The sequence below is a fragment of the Chrysochloris asiatica genome, unplaced genomic scaffold (assembly GCF_000296735.1).
Source record: "Chrysochloris asiatica unplaced genomic scaffold, ChrAsi1.0 scaffold00078, whole genome shotgun sequence".
Taxonomy (NCBI): Eukaryota; Metazoa; Chordata; class Mammalia; order Afrosoricida; family Chrysochloridae; genus Chrysochloris; species Chrysochloris asiatica.
Window position 1 is genome coordinate 142,352 of NW_006408596.1, and position 22,617 is coordinate 164,968.

General features: G+C 48.6%; 1 protein-coding gene across 1 annotated transcript in view; it reads left to right on the forward strand.

Moving 5' to 3' along the window:
• Positions 1–22,617, forward strand: part of SCARB1 (scavenger receptor class B, member 1) — a 70,246-nt gene that overhangs the window by 31,528 nt on the left and 16,101 nt on the right. The window contains exons 2-7 of the mRNA XM_006865360.1: positions 9,837–9,994; positions 11,561–11,702; positions 12,034–12,237; positions 14,414–14,509; positions 16,539–16,654; positions 19,794–19,960. Coding sequence (XP_006865422.1) covers positions 9,837–9,994; positions 11,561–11,702; positions 12,034–12,237; positions 14,414–14,509; positions 16,539–16,654; positions 19,794–19,960 — 883 coding nt within the window. The remainder of the gene's footprint in view (positions 1–9,836; positions 9,995–11,560; positions 11,703–12,033; positions 12,238–14,413; positions 14,510–16,538; positions 16,655–19,793; positions 19,961–22,617) is intronic.

A 22,617-nucleotide genomic window follows, 5' to 3' on the forward strand; every position in this document is an offset into this window, starting at 1 on the left:
CAAATTTCTTGGCAGAGATGAGTGAGTGCTTCTTGTGCCGCCTCACTTTCCTGAAAGATTTCAATTTTTATTCCATCACTTCCTGGTGCCTTGTTCTTTGCCAATTCCTTCAATGCACTTTGGACTTCCTCCCTGAGTATTATTGGCTCTTGTTCATATGGTACCTCTTGAAATGGTTAAACCTTACAACGTCCCATTTTCTAGATGAGGAAACGGAGGCTCAGAGAGGATCAGTGAGTTATCCATGTGGGTGGCGTGATTACAATTCGACGGGGAGGTCCCAGACCTTGAAGCCCCTTCTGTCAGAAGAGTAGACGGACATGTGACTGTATTCAGAACCAGTGACCTGCTGGTCAGGTGACAGTTCATTTACAGCACGTGGGTGAGTAGGAACATAGATGAGGATTCCAGAGGGTCTCTCTACCCCCAGCTGCCTTTTCTAAGAAAAAGTGTGGCGGAGGAGGAAAGCAATGAATGAAGGGAAGAAACTGGTATTCTTTTATTTCTTTTAATTGTGGTGAAATACATAAAACAAAAGACTTGCTGTTTCAGCCAGGTTTGCATATACATTCAGGGCAGTAATTACACTCCCTATGTGATGATGCAACCATCACCAGCTCATGCAGTGGCACCTTGTTTAGTGCGCTTTACTTCATTGCGCACCACAGATGGCGCTTTTTTGAGAAATGGAAGGCCCGTGGCAACCGTGCATTGAGTAAGTCTTTCAGCACCGTTCTTCCAACGGCATGAACTCACTTCGTGTCTGTGTTCCATGAGAGTCATTCTCACAAGATTTCAAACGTCTCCTTCCTGCCACCACACGTTTCATAGCCGATAGCACGGTGTCAGCATTACTTTCTCCGGCGCTCGGATTCTGAAGCATTTTGCGTGACTCACATTATTGCGATAGTCACTCGATTGCAGTGGTCTGAAACCGAACCTGCATCATCTCCGAGTCATTTCCCACCTTACATACAACAAGATGAAGGTGGTGGTTGTTAAACTGATGCTAAGTCATTGAGTCAGTCCCAGTTCTACTAGGGTTTCCGAGACTTTAAATCTTCGCGGGAACAGAAAGCCTCATTTTTCTCCCAAGGAGCAGCTGGCAGGCTTGAACCATGGACTTCGTGGTTCGCAGTACTTATTGCATGGTGACACTGTGCTCCCTTATAATTCTTTCCTCATCCTTAACCGAGACCCAGGGTTCCCTAGAGTGTGACTCCCCCTGTCCTCCTCCCATGAGCCTCTTTGCATTTGCCCATCCTGGATGTCCCACATAAGTGGGTTCGTGCAGTATCTGTCCTTTACATCTGCCTTCTTGCTTGCCCTCAGCATCCTGTTTTGAAGGTCCATCCCAATGGTAGCATGTCTTGATGCTTCCTTTCTCTCTGTGGCTGAGACTGTCTCATTTTGTGGATGGATGGTCCACATTTTCTTTATCCATCATATAGTCTTGAAACAATGGCGTTTTAAAAAAATTATGATTTAGGTCAAAGTTTACAGAGCAAATTAGTTTCCCATTCCACAATTGATGCACGATTTTGTTTCTTAACATCAGTTACAAGTCCCTCAATATCATAGTGTTCTTCCTTGGGTTCCCAGTATCCATTCACCCTTCTGTCCTGCCCTTTCTTGCTTTCTGAGCTCTTGTTTTGGGGCAACTGCTCCCTTTTTGGTCTGATATGGTAGATGATTCTGAGGAGTATTCTCCTTATGAGTGTGATTGTTTGACTGAAAGTGGATTCCTGGGGGGTGGGGGGTGGAGTCCCTGGTTTGAAGGATGCCTGAGGGATTCTCCAGTCCCTGTCACACATGTAAGTCTGGTTTGTTTATTTATTTTTTAATTTATGATTTTGAATTTTCTTCCACACTTTCTCCCATTCTGTCTGGGTCTTCTGTGGTCCTGATCGCAGTGGATGGTAGTGGTAGTTGGGCACCATATCCTTCTTCTGGTCTCAGGGTTGTAGAAGCAGCGCTTCACTTGGTCCGTTCGCCCTTTGGACTAATTGTTCCCATGCAACTCTGATTTTCTTTGCTTTTCTTCGGTCTAAACGGGCATCTTAGGTGGCCGCTTGCAATCTTCCCAGATCCCAGTTGCTGCCTACCACAGTCAGGTGGAGAATGATGTCTTTGTGAGCTATAGTATCCCTGTCAACCTTGATGGCTCCCGACAGGAATACTGGGTTTTGACATAGCAGAAGGAAACCATGTAGGGTAGGACCCCTGTCTCCAAGTCCCCTGGGTTTCTCTGTGAGAGGTAGGTGGAGCAGGCTTGGGTGCAGCCTCCTGGCCTCTGTGTGCCTGCCGGTTTGCAGAACTTCGAGGATTTCCATCTTCTGGTAGCCGCAGGGTAAGATCTGACTTCTGTGGGCCAAGCCCTGTGGAGCCCAAGGGTGTCACTCCTGGTGTTAATCCAGCTGGGGGATGTGAGGGGAGGAGCCATGTCACCCCACCAGGCCTCAGTTTCCCCACTGTACCCCTTCACTCTGTACACTCATGCCCATGAAAGGGTCCAGCATATCTGGCACAAGGGTGGCCGTGACCAGCGATGTATGATTTGGCTCACACATGTCTAGGTTTTGAAAACCAAGTTGCTGGCAATATTAAAACAACTGGGAGGGAGATGTCACCGAGGAATCTGGATTTCTGGCAGCTCTTGAAACATGAAGGGTCTGTAACAACCTGCCCTGTGAGCTCTCAGGATAGTAGGTGGCTGGACAGGAGAAGCAGCCAATGCCTTTTGGGGGAGTATGGCGCTTACTTCTGCTCTGTCCTCCTCTCATCTCACCTGGACACACAGCTGCTGTGACAATGATGATGCAGCTACCAGGGGAGCACAGACAGGTGGGTCCTACCCTGCCCTGGGAGCTCACTATCTACTCAGTGCTCAGGGGAGCCAGGAAGGGCCTGGCCACTGGTCCTGGGGGTTAGCAGGACAGTTCACAATTCAGAGCATGAACTCTGGCTTGTCTTCTGGCTTCAAATCTCTTAGTCACTACTCCCTGGCAATGTGGTGTACAGCAGCTTAGGAATCTTCCATGCCTCAGTTTGTCCATCTGTAAAATGGGGATAACAGTGGCCTTACCTCCTCGTAGGAAGGATAAAATAAGCCAATATGAAGGAGCGTTTAGAACCATGCCTGGCATCTGGTTCATGCCCATGAGCGTCAAATGCTGCTCATAGGAGGGTTATTAACAGGTCTGGGTTCTGTGAGGGTGCCAAACCTCAGGGCAGCCCCCCACCCCAGGGACCTTGGTTTTCCCAGCTGAGAGGACCAGCCGTGACAGTTAGCATAGGATGCCGGGCCATCCCCCACACACGCCACTCTGCCGCTTTACCTTGGAGCAACCACACACCCAGGGTTTAGGTCTCTGATCTCATTATATTTATCTAACAGCATCTAACAACAACAATATAAAATTCAGAGCTTCAGAGTCTGAAATTCATATTGTTGTTGTTAGATGCTGTTGAGTCAGTTTCAGCTCACAGTGACTCCAGGCACAACAGAACGAACATCTGCCTGGTCTTACACCAGCCTCACCATTGTTGGTTCGCTGGAGCCCATTGTCCTTCTCCAGGGATAATATGTCTGAAATGTCCCAGTGTGGCACCGTAGGATAAGCACATGACCTCAAGCTTGGTTTGAAGCACAGGATTGGCTGTTCAAACTCTGCAGCTGCTCCTCAGAAACCCTATACAGGGTCACTATGAGTTGAAATGGGCTTGACAGCACTTAACACCAACAACAACATGAGAGATGACGTCTGGCCATCCTGGCTTCTAAGGAATATTCTGGCTGTACTTCTTCCAACACAGATTTGTTTGTTGTTCTGCCAACAAATTCAATATTCTTCTCCAAAACCGTCATATAGATATATATCATATATATATATATATATATATGATATATAGATATATATATATATAAATGCTTTATTGTGAATTATGTGATAGTTTACGTGGGAGAACATTAGCTTCACATTGATCCCATTGTATATCGTTTCCTTGCCATGGTTACAATCCCCTCCATGCATCATTCACCAACAAAAGGGTATACCCTGCAAGCCTGCCCCTGGTCATCCGCATACAGCCCCTCTTCCTCTCCAGGTCCAAAGTCCCCAGCCGCTCCAGCTCCTCACGTCATCGTCTCTGCCGCCATCCCTGGCATCGCTGCTTCTCTGGGTAGGGTTCCGTTCTCCTCTCTTCTCCCTTGATGGTCCCAGGGACCTCCTCTCCTAGACTGTAAGGTTAATCACTCCCCTCCCTTTGCCACAAATGTGTACCTTTACATTTCCAGCCCTCACAATCAGTCCTGATAACAATTATTCGCTACTGTGTCGCAAGAGCCCTATCTATCTCTTTTCATCAGCCCCAACTATACAAAATGGATACTACTCATTGGAGATTCTACCTTGCTCCACGCCGTCTGGATCTAGGTTCCTTCTTTTTTTTTTTTTTTTAATGTTTTATTGTGAATTATATGATAGTGTACATGGGAGAACTTTGGTTTTGCATTCATTCCATTGTATAACATCTCATTGCCATGGTTCCAATCCCCTCCATGCATCATCAACCACCCAAAGGGTATATCCCAGAAATCCGCCCCCTACACTTTCCCCTCCTACCCCCAGTTTTCGGCCCACAGTCCCTTTCCCTCTCTGGGTCCAAGGTCCCCAGTCGCTTCATCACTCCATGTCATCATCTCTGTCTCCATCTCAGGCATCTCTCTTTCTCTGGGTAGGGTCCCACTCTCGGCTCTTCTCCGTTGATGGTCCCAGAGGCCTCCGCTCCTATCCTGGAGAATTAATCACTCCCTTTCTTGTTACAAAACTCCTACCTCTGCATTTCCAACCCTCATAGTCCATCCTGATAAGCATTATTCACTACAGTATTACGAGTTACCCATCTGTATCTCCTTTAATCAGCTCCACCCAGACAGATTGAATAGTACCTACTGGAGATTCTGCCTTCCGCCATGCTCCCTAGCACCTGGTTCCCTCTTGAAAGCTTGTAAGCCAGTCGCTTCTTGCCTCTGTATCCCCCACCCCCCCCATTCTGGGTAGCCATTGTCCAAGTTGCCCATCCCTGTCCTCTCCATGTGTGGAGGAGGTGGGAATGATCCACGCTGTGAAGATTTGTTCCCTCTTTTGAGCTGCATCCATAGGTGTAGGTCAAGTTCATCAAATTGTATCAGATTACTCTTTTATCCCTTGTCTTACTTCGTCTGGTTGAGCTCTGATCATCCAGTCATTGAAGCTAGGTCAAGTGGGTATTATCTGCAAGTGTGGGTGTACTTATGCATATGCCCTCTCTTCTTATTAGCTGGATGCTTCACTCTCCACTCTAGTCCTCTGTGGCTATGTCGCTAACTCTGGGTCCAAGAGTCCCCTGGACTTGTCACACTGTTCGTCAACCAGGTCTCCATCCAGGTTCACAGGAGTCTGTTGAGTATTGTAGGGCTCAGCTTACAGCTTCATTGCTGCTTTTCCCTCACTTATCAGTGATGAACGTGGTCACCAATCAGGGCAGGGCGTGTATTCCCATTGAGTCTTAGTCTTAGAAGGGGGTTTCCCCTGAGGGGGACCCGACCACTTGCCTTGGTGCCACTTGTTCAGTCTTGTAGTAATCAGTCGGTCTGCCTATATTGTTTTGTATTTTTCCTGTCAGTCTTTCTTTCAGGAAGTATCTTCTGTTCTGGCTGCTCCAGTCTGGTCTGCTTGTCATTTCAAGTGGAAATTTCCTCTCGGAATATTCTGGATGCTGTTCAGGATTCCACCTATGGTCTTGTGTAATGTAGAGGCTCCACAGGAAGCCTCCTTCACTGGGCACGTTGTATCCCCATTTTAGGTATTCCAATCAGTTATGGGTAGAAGATGGGCTTACAAGCTTTCTATGGTGGTATTTCTGGCTATTCCTTTTTCTTCCCCTCCAGTGTCTATTTTATAATGGTATGTCAGGGAAACCAAGGTTCAAAAGACAGCCAAGAGTCTTAACATTATTTCCCCTTTTTCCTCATTCAAACCATGTCTCAATCTCTGTATCCCACAGCCCTGTTGTTCCAAGGTTGTGCATACATCATTATTTGCCTTTGTCCCACTCAAAACCATCTTAAACACATCATTTCTTCTGCGGAGTTCCCTATTCCTTGTCCAGCTTTCACTATTCATTGCCTGTGAGACTATTGGAGATACTTTATCTTGGGTCAAGGGCACCTTAGTCCTCCAAGAGGCATGTTAGCTCTTGAACACTTTAATGAGGTCTTGTACAGCAGATTTGCCTAATGCAATATGTCGTTTTCTTTCTTGGCTGTTACTTCCATGAGTCTTGATAGTGGATCCAAGCAAAATGAAGTCTTTAACAACTTCAATATTTTCTGAATTTTTCTTGATGTTACTTACTGGTCCAGTGATAAGGATTTTTGTTTTCTTTACATTAAAGTACAATCCATACTGAAGGCTGTAGTGTTTTATCTTCATCAGTAAATATTTTAAGTCCTCTTCTTTTCAGCAAGCAAGGTTGTGTCATCTGCATATTGCAGATTGTTAACAAGTCTCCCTCTAATTCTGGTGCCATGTTCTTCTTCATATAATCTGTTTTCTGGGATGATTTGCTTAGCATACAGATTGAATGGTGGTGGTGGTTGTGTGCCCCTGAGACAGCTCTGACTCTTAGTGACCCTGTTAGGGTCACAGAGGCTGTAAATCTTTATGAAAGCAGAAAGTCTCATCTTTTTCCCACAGAGAGACTGGTAGATTCGAACTACTGACCTTGCGTTTAGCAGTGTAGCTTCTAATCCACTATGCTACCAAGGCTCCTTAGAGCTTGAATAAGTAAGGTGAAAGAATGTAGCTCTGGTGCACACCTTCCCTGATATTAGACCATCTGCATCCCCTTATACTGTTCCAACGACTGCCTTTTGGTCTATGTACAGGTTCCTCATGAGTCCAATCAAGAGGCCTACCCATTCTTCACAATGTTGTCCGTAGCTTGTCATGATCCACCACAGTTGAAAGCCTTTAAGTAACACAGCACAAGTACACATCTTTCTGGTATTCTTGTCTTTCAGCCAAGTTCCATCTGACATCAGCAATCATATCCCTCGTTCCATGCCATCTTCTTAATCTGGCTTGAGTTTCTGACAGTTCTCTCTCTGTACTGTTGCAGCAGTTTTTGAATTATTGCTTTTTATGAGGGGGTTTCAAAAGGTTCCTGGAAACGTGGAATTAAGAGATAATGGAACCCTCCCACAAACATCATATCCCCCAGGTTTCCATTCTCATCCATGAATTCAGCTTTTCTTCTTATTAATGCACAAGCCCTTGACCCACTTTACAGGATGGGGAAACTGAGGCTCAGCAAAGAGATGACTGGCCTGGCTAATCCAGCGGCTCTACCCAGGGTTCAGCTGCATCCAGATCCACTCAGGGTCAGGGGGCTGCAGCTAGCTCCTGCTCAGGCTCTGCCTGTTGATTCTGACTGTTTGAGGATGGGGTGGGGGTGGGGGTGGGGGTGGCTGTCCTTGTCCTGGAAGGTTATGTTCAGAAGAGGTGGAAAGTGACGCAAGCCGAGACGTTGTGACATTGGCTTGCATGTTTGTGTTTATCTGATGGGCCGGGGGCTGGAGCTGCAAGCATTGTGGGTGCTGGTGACGGGCCAGGCCAAGTTGAGGGATGTCCTTGTACCCTCTGGGGTATCTGACCTTCTCTAACTCCACAAGAGGGAGAGAGAATCACCATCAGCATGGGGTGGGGGTCAGACATGCCTCCCTTGTGACACCCTCTCCTGTCTGCTGGCCTTATGGAGCTCACAGACCGCATCTGTGGTTACCGAGCTTATTAGGGAGGTATCAGGTTACAGTTCAGGATCACAAATGCTCAGGATGCACTCTCTTCCCTGTGGGGATACGCTCTTAGCAGGCCCACAGGCAGTCTTGCTCTAGCCTCCAGCCTCTCAATCCCTTGGCTCTTTGGCAAGTATTACATAGCTCTGGAGTTTTGCTAAGTTCCTGGACACACCCTACTCCACCGAGAAGCTCTCTTGCTCCGTGACTTGACACACCCACAGTAACTGCTTTGCCCCGTGGTCTGGGAAATGTGCTGTGCCATCTCATGGCCAACCTCCTGGTTCTGCGCCCTGTTCCTCTGCCTCCGTGTGTCATTGTCTCATGCCATTTCCTGTGTTATAGTGCTTTCTTTCTGGCTTCTGGGTCTAGGAGGTTCTCAGCACAGGGACCTGGGATCTGTAGATTGCTCTTCGCTTCCTTCTCCTCCTTTTTGGTGTTGGTGAGGTCCTCCTTTTCCTCCTCTCAGAAGAAAAAATGGACCAATCACCCTTTTAAGGGTACCATACACTTAATTTTTTTTTTTAAATAAATGTTTTATTGTGAATTATATGATAGTTTACATGGGAGAATATCGGCTTTACATTCATTCTATCATATATCATTTCATTGACATAGTTACCAGCTCATCCATGCATCATCACCCAACCAAAGGGTATACTCTGCAAGCCTGCCCCTCCTCCCCAGTCATCAGCACACAGCCCCTTTCCCTTTCTGGATCTAAAGTCCCCAGCTACTCCATCTCTACATCTCACTGCTTCTCTGGGTAGGGTCCCACTCTCCGTTCTTCTCCCTTGATGGTCCCAGAGCCCTCCGTTCCTAGACTGAAAAGTTAATCACTCCCCTTCTTGCTATAAAATGTCCACCTTTACATTTCCAACCCTCACTATCAGTCCTGATAACAATTATTCACTATTGCATCACAAGAGACCCATCTGCATTTCATTTCATCAGCCATTCCTGGACAGGCTGGATACTATTCACTGGAGACTCTACCTTCCTCCATGCCCTCTGGACCATACATTTAATTTGTATAGTCTCACTCCCACAAAGGTGTCATGCACCTTATTTGCTTTATTAGCAAGCTGTCCAATCCCTGTGGTGGGCCACAACCACCTGATTTGCATAGCTCCACTCAGCAATAGAAAAATGATCCAACATCCCAAGAGACACAGCTGTCTCTGATAGGTACACTTGTTGAATGGGCCCCAGTCCTTTTAGGAAAAAGAAGTAATTGCGTAACTTTATAAATCACAGGTTTCACATAAATGCCAGTTCCTGAAAAACTGCCACATTCTCATTTCCTTCTGCTTACCCCATCATACTCTCCCCCAGCCATGTTTCAAGCAACACCTGCCCCAGGGCCTTTGTACTGGCTGCTCCCGGTATGGAGATCTGTCCTCTCTGAGACTGCATGGTTCTCGCCCTTTCCACCTTTAGTTTCTGTTTCATTTTTTGTTTATTTTCTTGCATGTCATCTACCTAAATACCTTGCTTAACATCTCAGTTAACTCTTCCCCTCTTGCTTTTCCCCCCACCCTCTGTCTCAGAGCTCAGCTATTGTCTTCCTTTTTGATGTGTGACTTCCTTCCCTCAGAGGGGTGCATCCTTGACTGCAGTTCTTGAAGTGAATGTGTGAGTGATGAATGAGTGAGTGAATAAATAAATGAGTAAGTGAGAGAGTAAAGTCAGTCACCAGGAGTCCTGCAGGTTGCTGTAAGTTGCAGCCTCTGTCAGCTACCTCCTGTAGTTGGGGCATGCCCCCCAACGCCCTGTTTATCGCCCTCATTATCACTGTTAGCTATCATAGGCAAAACACATTGTGAAAGGTAACAGTGGTAATGTATTACCTATCAGCTTTACTCTTAATTATATAAACTGGGTTCTCCCTCCACCTCCAGCACTCAGCGCCCCAACCGTCATGGGGCGGGGGGGCGGTGAGTGAAGGGCAGGCACCTATGATGCATCTCTCTGACCCGCTTTTCTCTCTCTGCAGAATGTGCGTATTAACCCAAATAGCCTGTCCTTCAACATGTGGAAGGAGATCCCTGTCCCATTCTACCTCTCCGTCTACTTCTTTCACGTGGTCAACCCTGATGAGATCCTGAAGGGCGAGAAGCCAGAGGTGCAGGAACGCGGGCCCTACGTGTACAGGTGAGTGCGTACACAGGTAGGGGTGCATATAGTGAGGGCATGTATAGATGAAGCCACATACAGATGAAGGCATGTCCAGTTGAGCGTGTGCACAGGTGAGCACACATACAGATGCATGCATGTACAGGTGAGAACATATACAGGTGAGGATATGTACAATAAGGGCTTGCACAGGTGAGAAGATGAACAAGTGAGCTAGTGAACAGGTGAGGATGTGTTTAGATACACATGTGTACAAAGACATGCAAGGTTAGGACATGTCCAGGTGAGTGCATGTACAGGCACATGCATGTACAGGTGAACATGTGCACAGGTTAAGGATGTGCATGACTGAACCTGGGTGAGACCAGGGCCTGGAGTTCCAGCCGGGAAGCCCTGGCCAGGGTCAGTGGACTCAGAGTGGACCGAAGGTGGGGATTCTGGTCTGAGTTTCTTCCAGAAGCAGGCCAGGTACAGTGATGATGCTGGGGGTACCTTTATAAAGCAGTGAGGCAGCGAGGGTGTAACTGAGTGGAGGGGCAGGGGTGGGTTGTGTGTGTGTTTAGTGTGAGCGCTTTAACCATGGCACCACTAAGTCTGCTCTAACAGAGATCAAAACCAAACCAATCACATTGCCAGCTAGTCAATTCCAAGTCAGAATGATCCTGTAGGACAGTAGAACTGTCCCATCGGGTTTCCTAGGCTGTGCCTCTTTACTGAAGCCAACTCTCAAATTTTTCTCCTGCAGAGCAGCTGGTGGATTCAAACCGCCGGGCTTTCAGTTAGCACTGTATCACCAGGATCCCTTAAAAAGATCAGGATCCAGACAGACCTGGTGTGGCACTGTAGGATAAGCACTGAACTATTAACCACAAGGCTGGTGATTCAAACCCACCAGCTACTTCTCGGAAACGCTATACAGGGACCCTAGGAGTGGGAAATCCTAGTCAGGGTTGAAACCAACTCTTCGGCACTTAACAATAATATGAATTATAATAGAGTCTGTGGTGTTGGATTTCGTTTTGTATTTCTAATGTCTTCATCATCATTATTTATGAGGAGGCTTCAAAACATTTTTTTTGGCAGAGAAATTCCATTATCTTTTAATTAGATTTTCCACAAACTTTTGGAAGCCCCTAGTACATCCATATAAAGTCACGTTAACAGTACCCAGGAGTCTGTCTTTTTGGGGAATGCCATTTGGCCCAGAAGAGGGAGTTCACGTGGAGGTAGACTCAGAGACCCGACCACCTGGTCTCTGGCTGCTGAGTACACTCTACGGCCTCCCATAAAAAATCAGGGACTCGAAGCAGGAGGCTGGTGTGTCACCTCAGCTTGGTGACAAATGGCCATAGCGTGACTGGGGTATAAGAGGGGGCTAAGGCAGGCAAAAGGACGTGGGTTGGGGGTGGGACAGCAGTTGGCTGGGGGGCAGGTAGCAGAGGGACAGGCTTGCAGAAGGTAGTTGAGCCCACTTGGGCTGTGTTAGGGGGTGTGATGCCCTCAACACCAAGCAAGAACCCCACGGGGAAGTCTGGTGTTGGTCCCGCATATACTAGCCCCCCTCTGCTTCTCGCCCCTTCCTAGGGAGTTTAGGCACAAGACTAACATCACCTTCAATGACAACGACACAGTGTCTTTCCTTGAGTACCGCAGCTTCCAGTTCCAGCCCGACAGGTCCCACGGCTCGGAGAGTGACTACATCGTCATTCCCAACATCCTGGTCTTGGTGAGGTTGCCCCCCGAGTCCCACTCCACCCCACATGCCCACCATCAGCTGCCGAGAGCATCGTTCTCTCTTGCCAGGCAGCCTCCTCAGACCTGGCTCGTGGCTCTGGAGAGTGTGGATTTCTATGCAGGCAGTGCCCACTGCACACCCCACGGATTCCAAGCATATTGCTCAGAAGTACCAGCCAATGCCATTGTCCCTTCCTATCCAATCCACAAACCTGCAAGCTCTAAGAGCAAAGCTCCAAGTGGGCGGCTGGGGCGGCTGAGACCAGAGGAGCAGCTGGCATCACCTGACTGTATGTCATGCATGTGTGTGTCTTCCCGTGCAGGGAGCGGCTATGAAGATGGAGGACAAGCCCATGACCATGAAGCTGGTCCTAACCATGACACTTAGCGCATTCGGCCAGCGTGCCTTCATGAACCGCACCGTTGGCGAGATCATGTGGGGTTACGATGACCCTCTTGTGAATTTAATTAACAAGTGGTTTCCAAATATGTTCCCTTTCAAGGACAAGTTTGGGTTATTTGCTGAGGTGAGCATGGGGCCTGAGTCTTGACACAGCCTGCAGACCCAGATACTCACAGTCCCGCAGACCCCGGATACCCTCTTGTTTGGGGACTGGCTATTGGTGGGAAGCCACAGGTCATGGGTTGTAAACAGCGGGAAACCTAACCCAAATTGTTGTTGTTGTTGTTATGTACCGTGGAGTCGGTTCCGACCCATAGTGACCCTGTACAGGGTTTCCGAGGCTGTAAATCTTTACGGGAGCAGAAAGCTTCATCTTTCTCCCGTGGAACAGCTGGTAGTTTCAAACTGCTAACCATGAGATTAGCAGCCAGATTCATAACCACTATGCCACCAGAGCTCCTTCCTAACCCAAATAGGCACAAACAAAATAGAGAACTAAGAGATAGATTCAGGTGAAGCTTGATCCAACATTCAACCGATGTGAATGGGGTTTGACTTAGAACGTTGGGAAATGTTTCTAGAAGGCCAAATGGAAACTTGGGTGGCAGGCCACAAACTCATCCCCTTATCAGAGCCCTGGTAATCTGCTGGGGTCAGCTCTTGGGCTTCTGGGCCATGTCGGCACAGGTGAACCTAAGTTCTGGCAGGTACGGCATGTGTACTACATGACGCTTTCATCAAGTCTGGTGGGCACAGAGGCATAGTGAGAGGGAAGCAAAAGGGGGCAAGTCCAAGGGCCTTCCTGACGAGGCACCAGATCACATTCTGAGTGAGGCACCAAAGATCTGAAAGGTGCTGGACACGAAGGGGGAAGCCCTACCTACTGAGGAATCACTGTTGATACTGTTAATGTCTGTTCGTCTTGAAAGTGGGGGATCAAAGCTTCGAGATTGACCCAGGCGTTCATTAGCCTCCCTATCCCCATGCATCTGGTCTGGTCCCTGACTCTGACCCTATCCCCATGCATCTGGTCTGGTCCCTGACTCTGACCCTTTCCTTGTACTCCATCAGCCACAGGTTTCGATGAGTCCTCTGTTGCTCCATCCTCCCTTGTTGAGTGTTGGAGACAAGGTGGGATGGAGGGGATGGAAATTATGATTCAAATTAACCTTGACCAGGATAACAGCTTGTGACTATGTGGGTAAATTGGCACATTGTGGTGCAAGTCTATAACAGCACTTTGGAAGCATTGAAGTATTTGTAAATGAAGGACTTTACAAAGCCACTAGCTTCAAGAGAAACAACAGGCCTAGCTATCGTAGAGTTAATTTTGATTCGCAGTGGTCCCACTTGTGTCAGAGTGGAACTGTGCGCCACAGGGTTTTCAGTGGCTGATTTTCTGGAGGCTGATTGCCAGGTCTTTCTTCCAAGGCATCTCTGGGTGGACTGAAACTTCCAGCCTGTCAGCTGTTGTTCACATTGTCCCGTAATATAGTTGTGTGTGCTGGAAACCCCAGAGTAGGCCCACACTAGTGGGGGGGTCCACATTTTCTGGGGCCTAGAGTTCTCCTCTGAAGAAGTCCCAGTGCCATAGTTGGTTAAGCGTTGGGCTGCCAGTCTCAAGGATAGCAGTTCAAACCCACCGTCTGCTCCGCGGGAGATAGATGAGGCTGTCTGTAAAGACCTATGGTCGTCGAAATTCTCCGTTCTGTAAAGTCACTAGGAATCAGAATCGATTCCACAGCAGCGGGACTTTTGGTGGTACAAATGGTTAAGCACTGGGCTACTCTCTGAAAGGTGGAGGTTCGAACCCTCCCAAAGGTGCCTTGAAAGGCCAGCCTTGCGATTTGCTTCAGAAAACCCTTGAGCCCAGTTCTCCGACACACACGGGGTCACTGTGAGCCGAAATGGGCTTGAGGGCAAATGACAACAGTGAAGAGTGTTCCCACTGTTCCGCTGTGCTGTGCTTGGGGTCGGTTTCCACCCTCCAGATGACCTCATGGTCCAAGGTGGACTAGGAGTCCTGTGGCCAAGATTCAGTTTGGAGTGGGGTGGGCTGGGGTGTGGGGAGGTTGGTCAGACCTTATACTTGGGGAGACGGACAAGCTCTCCTTGAATTAGGGAGCCCCTGGCCCTCCGCTTTCTCTTGATGCCTGCGTGCTGGGGTGCAGCAGTGTATAAGACAGTGAGGCCCCTTCCCAGCCTGGGGAGGCACAGCCTGGAACTGAGCAGGTGGGCTGGGAGGCAGCCCTGGGCCCGGGGCTCTGTCCCGAGGCCTTCACCTGTCCCATTGTCTGCAGCTCAACAACTCCAACTCTGGGCTCTTCACCGTGTTCACGGGCGTCAAAGACTTTGACAAGATTCACCTCGTGGACAAGTGGAACGGGCTTAGCAAGGTGAGCTGGACTGGGCTGGCCATTCCATGCTTTACCCGTCTCCTAACACCCAGGAGGGTAGGGACACCTGTTCTGCATGAGGAGAACACCCTCGGAGTTCAGCATCTGACCTGTGGGTGATGCACACGGAAGAGAGGTCTGGCAACCAGCTTCTGAAGACATCAGCCAACTCCACGGGGCACACTCTACTCGGACACATATGGGGGCACATGAGTTGGAATCGACCCCACGGCAGCTGCGTCTTTTGTTGTTGTTGTTGGTTTTAAAGCTCCACGAACTCTTGGTTTGGAGGGGTCCTCAATGCCAACTGTTGGGGGTGGTAGAATAGCAAGGGCTTCCTGAGGTCCCCATCATGTGTGTCAGGAACCAAGTTTTCTTCCTGTGGTTCTGAATTGATACAAATGTGTTTAAAATTTCCTGCTGGAGACACAGGAAGGCATTCACATGAAAAATAAACAATGGAGATATATATAGAGACAACAGACTCCCTGGCTCCCCCCTGCCCCAACCACAGAGGAAACCGTCTGTTATCCTATCAGTTCGGGGTACATTCTTCCTGTGTGTTTTATCCACCTTCATCTGCTTATGGGTGCACAGAAACATGGTAGACTTTTCCCCTCCTCTTTGAACATAAGCATGTTGTGCATATCATCTTGAAAGTTGCTCACCCAGGTGATTGGCCCTTTCCCAGCACACAGTGTTAATATATTATGACAAATATCCAGGAGTGTTGCTCCAACCCGTCCTGGGCTGTGATAATTTCTGCTCAGAACTTGTAGAGACCCTGAGGGCAAGGACAGTTAGACCTACCCACCCCCACCCACCAGATTGGCAAGATCACTGTCTACAGCCCAAACCACCATTCTTAGAGACCACTCTTGAGGCGCCCTGGTGGTAGTGATTAAAGCGCTTGGCTGCAAACTGGAAGGTTGGTGGTTTGAACCCTCCAGTTGCTCTGAGGTCAGCTTCCATATGGATGGCAGCTTTAGAAGCCCTAGGAGGCATTCTGTTCTGTCCTTCCGGTCACTGTGAGTCGGTCACTGTGAGTCAGAAGGAAGTCAGGTTCATTGGGTTTTGAAAGACCCATCGAAGGAGGACTGTTAGCGAAGAGGCTAATACACACGGCTGCTGACTGAAAGGTTGGTGGTTCAAATCCACCAACTGCTCCACAGGAGAAAGAGGTAGCGGTCTGTTCTCATAAACCGTTAGTCTTGGAAAGCCCATGGGGACAGTACAACTCAGTAACACTTGGGGTCACCTTGAGTAGAAACAAGTTGAGGGCACACAACAGCGACAACCCGCTGTTGTCGAGTGCATTCTGACACCTGGTGACCCAGTAGGACGGAGTAGAACTGCCCCCCCATAGGACTTCCAAGGCTTGAAGTCTTTATGGGCGCACACAGTGCATCTCCCTCAGAGTGGCTGGTGTGTTAGAACCAATGGCCTTTTGGTTGGCAACTGAGGACTTGTACCGATGGGCCACCAGGCTCCTCCCTGCAGTACAGAAGGATCAAGTGACAAGTGCATTTTGTCCTGTCCAGGGCTCTCCCTGAAGGAACTGCCCTCCTCAGTTGTGTTCTGGGGTTTCCTGGCGGCCACATGACAGTTATCAATGTTGTGCTTTCTGCTCCATTTCTGAGCTTGATCTGTTTTCCTGAGTGTCGGTTGGCTTCCTCTGTGGAGGATGAGGCATCTCCGTTTTACCTCCCACCTCTTCTGCCCCTCTGGGCTCTTGCTCTGGTCAGTCTGGAGATGTGGGGGATACACCCATTTTGCAGATGAAATCACTGAGTCCCAGCCACGTCAGACAGGGAGTGGGAAGCGACTGTGGACACGCCCTCCATCTGTCTGGCCCTGCCAGGCCATGTCCCCGAGGGCACTGGCTTCTAATTATGAGTAGTGTTAGGAATGAGACGGCAAGGTCCATACCAGGGTCCAGGATCCCGAATCAAATCAGGAAGGGGAAACCAGAGAGAGGCTCAGGGGCGGAGGATCTCTTGACTAGCCATCTCCCATTGAATTCCACCAGCTCAACTTCTGGCATTCCGACCAATGCAACATGATCAATGGAACTTCCGGACAAATGTGGGCACCATTCATGACTCCTGAATCCTCACTGGAATTCTACAGCCCTGAAGCCTGCCGGTAATCACTAAGCCAGGAACATTCTGGGCCTCTTGTATAGCTTGAGCATGCTTCCTGGACAGCTCATGACATTGGGAGGTCCTGGGTGGTATGAACAAGAATGGTTAAGACTAGGGGTTCATTTCTACCCAGAGGTACATCGGAAGAAAGACCTAGCGATCTACTGCCGAAAAACCAGTCATTGGAAGCCCTCTAGAGTACGGTTCTACTGACACATATAGGCTGGCCTCGAGTTGGCGTTGACTTAATGGCAACTCAGTGGCACTTGGCAGTGGACTTGATCTGAAAACATTGTTGTTAGGGCCATTGAGTTGATACCTACTCATAGCAACCTCCCGAGATAGAGTAGACATGCCCCAGAGCATTTTCTTGGTGGTGATCGTTATGAAAGCAGATCGCCAGGTCTTTCTCCTGCTGAGTTGCTGAGTGGGTTTGAACTGCCAGGCTTTCTAACCACGGCACCAGCTGAGTGCTTAATTGTTTGCCCCACCAGGGCTCCGTTGTCATGGTACTTGGAGAGCCTTTGGACTCACTAGCTCTTCTAGCGCCATCTTGAATTCTCTTTGCTTGCATCATGGAGGCTTTTACAAGGCTTTTACACCAGAGGGTGATTGTGGCAGTTGTTTGGTGGTGGTGGTGAACAGGGAAGGATCAAGGCATCAGGGGAACTGTGCAGTGATGCTTCGAGGGGCCCTGACTATCATTAAGGAGTCTGAGTTTTCCCATTCACCAACCTGCAGCTCCTCAAGCTCCAGCTCTCAAGCCTTGAAGGGTTAACAGTTGTGCTTGGGGGTAAACAACCCCTGTGGTCCCAGCTTGTGGACCAGGATCAGAGAGGGCTCCTAGATCACTTCTCCGGGGGCTGCTGTGTCCCATTCTGGTCCCTTTCTTGGGAATTAACTAACATGACCCTGGCTTACTTGCCTTCCCTCAACAAACCTAGTTTGTTCTCTTTGCTGGGGACATGGCAAGGAGAAAACTGGCAAAGGGTCTGTTTTCTGACAGCTGATGTCCTGAGTCAGCAAAGACATAAACAAGAGTGTTAAGAACGAGAAGTGCTTCTCTTCTCTGTGTGTTTGGTTTTTTTAACTGTAATTTTAGAGAAAAGTTGTGTGAAAAGTGCAAGTAGCTTGCCTATGCTCTTTACCCAGAGCCACCGACTGTTTCTGTTTGCCCCTCTGCTTCCTCAGTACCCACCTCTGACTCTGTGTAAGGAGCCCTGGTGGGGCACTGGGTAAAGCATTGGGCTGCTAACGAAAAGGTCAATGTTTGGAACCGAGTGGTCACTTTACTGAAGAAAGATGAGTCAGTCTGCTTCCAAAAGATTGTGGTGGTTGTGGTTAAGTGCCATGGAGTCAGTGCTGATTCATAGTGACCCTGTATAGAGTTTTCAAGAAGTGGCTGGAAGGTTTGAACTGCTGACCTGAGGTTAGCAATCCAGAACTTACCGTACAGTGCAACATCAGGAACACTTCTTAAACACTACAGTCTTGGAAATACTACTGAGCATTTGTGTTCTATCCCCTAGGCTCATTGTGAGTTTGGATCAACGTAACAGCAGAGGTTTTAGTTTGCTCTGGGTCTCACTCTCTGCATATCTTTTTCTTGAACCCTTTGAGAGTAAATTGGAGACACAGTGCCTCTTCCTACCTGTGTACATGGGCATGTGTTTTCCAAACACAAGGAAAGACTCAGCATAATCACATTATCATTACTGACATCAGGAATTTAATGTTGATGTAACATTATTGTCTCATTGGGTGCTGTCTGAGGCAAATACAGTACCAGTTACATGTGTAATTCAAAATTGTCTAATTGTTGTTGTTGTTAAGTGCCATAGAGTTGGTCCCACCCATGGTGACCCTTTAAGGGTTTTCAAGGAGCAGCTGGTGGGTTTGAACCACTGACCTTGTGGTTCAAACTGTCCTTATGGTCCAGTGCATTATCCTGCAGTGCCACACCACGACTCCAGATTGTCTAGTGGACACATTGAAAAGAAAAAAAAAAAAAAAAATGTTTAAAGAAAACAGATCGAATTCATTTTAATAATATATTTTATTTGACCGAGTATATATTTTATTTTGGACCTAGTCCAAAGCAAGGAGAAAGATGAGGCTTTCTGCTCTCGAAAAGATTTGCAGTCTCAGAAACCCTAGAGAGGGTCATTATGAGTCAGAACCAACTCAGTGGTAATTAACATATCCAAAGCAGTCATCTTTCAACATGTAATCAGTATCAAACATTATCAAAGAGATAATTTGCATTCTTTTTCTATGTTAAGTCTTAGAAATTTGGGGTGTCTTTTACACATACACAATCCCTGACAGTGCGAACAGTTAATGTGCTCACTGCTTACTGAAGTAACTGAAGTGTTGACAGTCTGAGTCCAGCCAAAGCCTCACCAGAAGAAAGGTCTGGTGATTTCCTTCTGGAAAAATCAGCCACTGAAACCCAGTGGAGCTCAGTTCTGCTCTGAGCCAATGGGGTCACCATGGTTCAGTGTTCACTCAGTGGCAGCTGGTTTCAGGGGTCATTACCCTTAGGGCCCATCCTCCTCAGTTTGGACTCTGGTCAGGTCACATTCAAACTGGGGAGTGCATTTGAGAAAGTGCAGCTGCAGAGTAGTTGAGTGCCAGAGGTGGGGGTACCTGAGCAGGCATCAAGTGGACTGAGACCCTAATGAATATGCAAAATCTAAAGAGGGAGGATTCTGGGAAGAACATTCCAGCCAGAGGCCCTGACGCATGGATAAGCAAGTTTTGAGGAACAGCAAAAAGGCCTATGTGGTGCAGAAAAGTGGGAGAAGGGGCAAGCAGAGGATAGTCAGGGACTAGACCACGTGGGACATATTACCAAGAAAGCTGGAGAACTCTGGATCTGAAGGGAAGCTTGACTGGGTACCACTGGAGATTTAAGAACGGAAGTGGTGACTCCTTCTTCTGAAGACCCCGCTGGTGTCACAGATGGACTGGGGGTGGGACGGGAAGGGAAGGGGGTGAAGGACAGAGCTGAGGCAGGGGGACAGGGGAAAGAGGTGTCGGTGGGTGACCAGGCAGGTGGCAAGGTGGCGGATGAACAAGATGCACGCCACCTGGTTCTGGGGGTCACCTTTCCCTTTGTCTGCGCCCTCTCCCCTCAGATCTATGAAGTTGATCTTCAAGGAGGTAGGGAGGTTTGAAGGCATTCCCACCTACCGCTTTGTGGCTCCCACCACTTTATTTGCCAACGGGACTGTCTACCCACCCAACGAGGGCTTCTGCCCATGCCTGGAGTCTGGGATCCAGAACATCAGCACCTGCCGATTTGGTATGTGTCACCAGGACATGCGTGGTGGGGGTGGTCGGGGGCAGGGGGCAGGTCTGGGAGTGTGGGTGTGGGGAGGGCTTATCTGCCCATCCCTGTTACTTGTATCTCTGCCCTCTGAACTCTTGATCATTCTATTAGGCTGGAGATAAGGAGGGTCAGCAGAAAGGCAATTAGAGCAGAAATGCTGCATGCAACAAGGCACCACAAAGTAGCTGAAGACAACCCAAATGTGTCACCCCACAGTCCCACATGGATCTCACCAAGGTGTGGTGGGGCTGAGCGCCTTCTGCAGACCTTCCAGAGGCCCTCCCTGAATTCCTGTACCTCTAAACCACAGAGCCTTTCACAGCAGGACAGCTGTCATTTCTGGTGTCTTTCCACACAGATCTTTTCCAGGACAAAGTCTCTGTTGGTACGACAAGGACCAGAACACCTTCCCAACACGTGTCAAGCTCTCTCTCTCTCTCTCTTTTTTAGCAGATAGGAGCAGATTTTGGGGCCAAACACTGAGGCCGGCATGCGGTAACGGGATCAGTTTAGCATTTACAACAATCGTTGTTTCCCTTGTATTACTCACATGGTTACTTTCTAATTGTCACAAGTGTTTGCGTTGGTGGCAGTGGTGTAACCAACCAACCAGTTACTGTTGAGTGGCCTCCACCTCATGGGGACCCCATGGGCATCAGAGTAGAATTGTGTGCCCTAGGGCTTCCCACAGCTAGTCTTTCAGAGGTAGGTCACTGGGCTTTTCCTTTACGGTGCCTCAAACCAACAGCTTCTTCCTCCACGTTCAAAGTCAGCACTACTGAGTCATTCTGTTTCTGTAGTCACGTCTCTGTCTTCCTCTTTCTCCGGCCTCCTCCCTCTCTAGTTGTTTTTTTTTTAGTAATTAATACTTTATTGTGGTTTCAGGTGACTGTTTACAGAACATGTTAATTTCCCATTCATCCACACATTGTTATGTGTCAATGGTCACAGTCCCTACAGTGGGTCAGCACTCTCCCCATTTCCATGTGCCTAGTTTTCCAGCCCCTTCCCACCAACTTTGATTTTGGGCAAATGTGGTCTTTTCCATCTGGCAGACTTGGTTGTTCTGAGAAGCATGTCCCCCTCCCACCCACCCACCCAGGTGGTCCCGTTCACTCCGCCGTGTCTTCGTGTGGTGGAAAGGTGATCCATCTCTGGAATGCCTTCAGGTCTAAAAACTCATGTGATTACCTGGGCCCACTCCTTGTTTGGGGCCTGGCTGGTTAGAACCTGCATTCCATCGGTTACTTTAATGCCCCCTTGCCGTGTAAGGTAACATATGCACAGGTTCTGGAGTGCAGGGCGAGGCCTACTTTGGGAGGCTATTCTTCTGCCACCCTCACTGGGATTTCCACTCAGGGCTTGAGTGTGAGGCTTGGGACAGAGGGTCTTTATCTCCTCTGGAGACAGACTGCCTGGATGATGGTGCATTTGTCCCAGACCTCCATCTTCTCCACCAGTGGTGTGAGCGTCCACAGTTGGATGGGGTAGAGCAGGGGTGGGGAACCTTTTTTTGGCCAAAACATCATTCACAGGTCATATAAAATTATCAAATTAATTAACACACCCCTAATGTGGGTTAATGCACCAGGCTGTAAAGCCGTTTGAACTGCAAGGTTGGCAGTTCAAGCTCACCAGCTGGTCCTTGGAAACCCTATACAGGGTCACTATGGGTTGGAATCAACTCGACGGCACTTAACAACAACAAAAACAATGTGACTGCTAGGAGTCCTGGTGTGGCGCTGTGGGTTAATGCAGTGGAATACGAAGTTGATTTGAACTGCAAAGTTGGTGGTTCAAGCTCACCAGCTGCTCCTTGGAAGCCCTATACAGGGTCGCTTTGAGTGGGAACTGACTAGTTGGCACACAACAACAACAACAAATGTGGTGGCTGGAACTGTGGTTTCCTTGGCAGGGCCAGACCAAATGATTTCGTGGGCCAGTGGGCCAGACCTTACCCACCTGTAAGGCATAGGTTTCACCGCAAAATTTCTTCTTGTTTCCTAGGTGGGCTTGAATTGTGCTGCTGTACTGCTTGGAGACTTGGGCATCAGCTCAGTTCTCCTGTCCTCATTCCCTTGCCCCAGGACATCCGCAAGCTCAGTAGGCTGACCTTCCAGAATAAACCCCAAGCCCTTCCTGACTCTTGTGGTCCCCTCCCAGGTGGTCTTCCTATTGTATTGTTGCTGCCCAAACTGTCCGGTGTGACCCCCTCTAGCCTCTCATGGTGACTTAAATGGGACTGGACTTAATGAAGACATTTGCAGTGCAGGTTGCATCGGCCACACTTCAGGTGCTAAAGAGCCACGGGCAGCTGCAAAGTGGATATGAACTGTTTTCACATTGTAGAAACTTCTCTTGAACATTGCCACTTCAGACATAGCCTAGGGAGCTTCCAGAACTAGAGCCTAGCACTCCACCCTTGGTTCATCATTTCTAGTGGCTTCTTCCACATTTCTAGTGAAGCCCAAACCTCTTATCCTGGATACGATGCCATCACATCTCACACTTCATCCATTCACAGTTCTTAACGACTTCAAAAGAGTAAAGTTAGTAGAATACACCAAGTTCAGTCCCACTTCAGGGCCTTTGTACTAGCAGTTCCCCCTGCTGGGAGAGCTCTTTCCCAC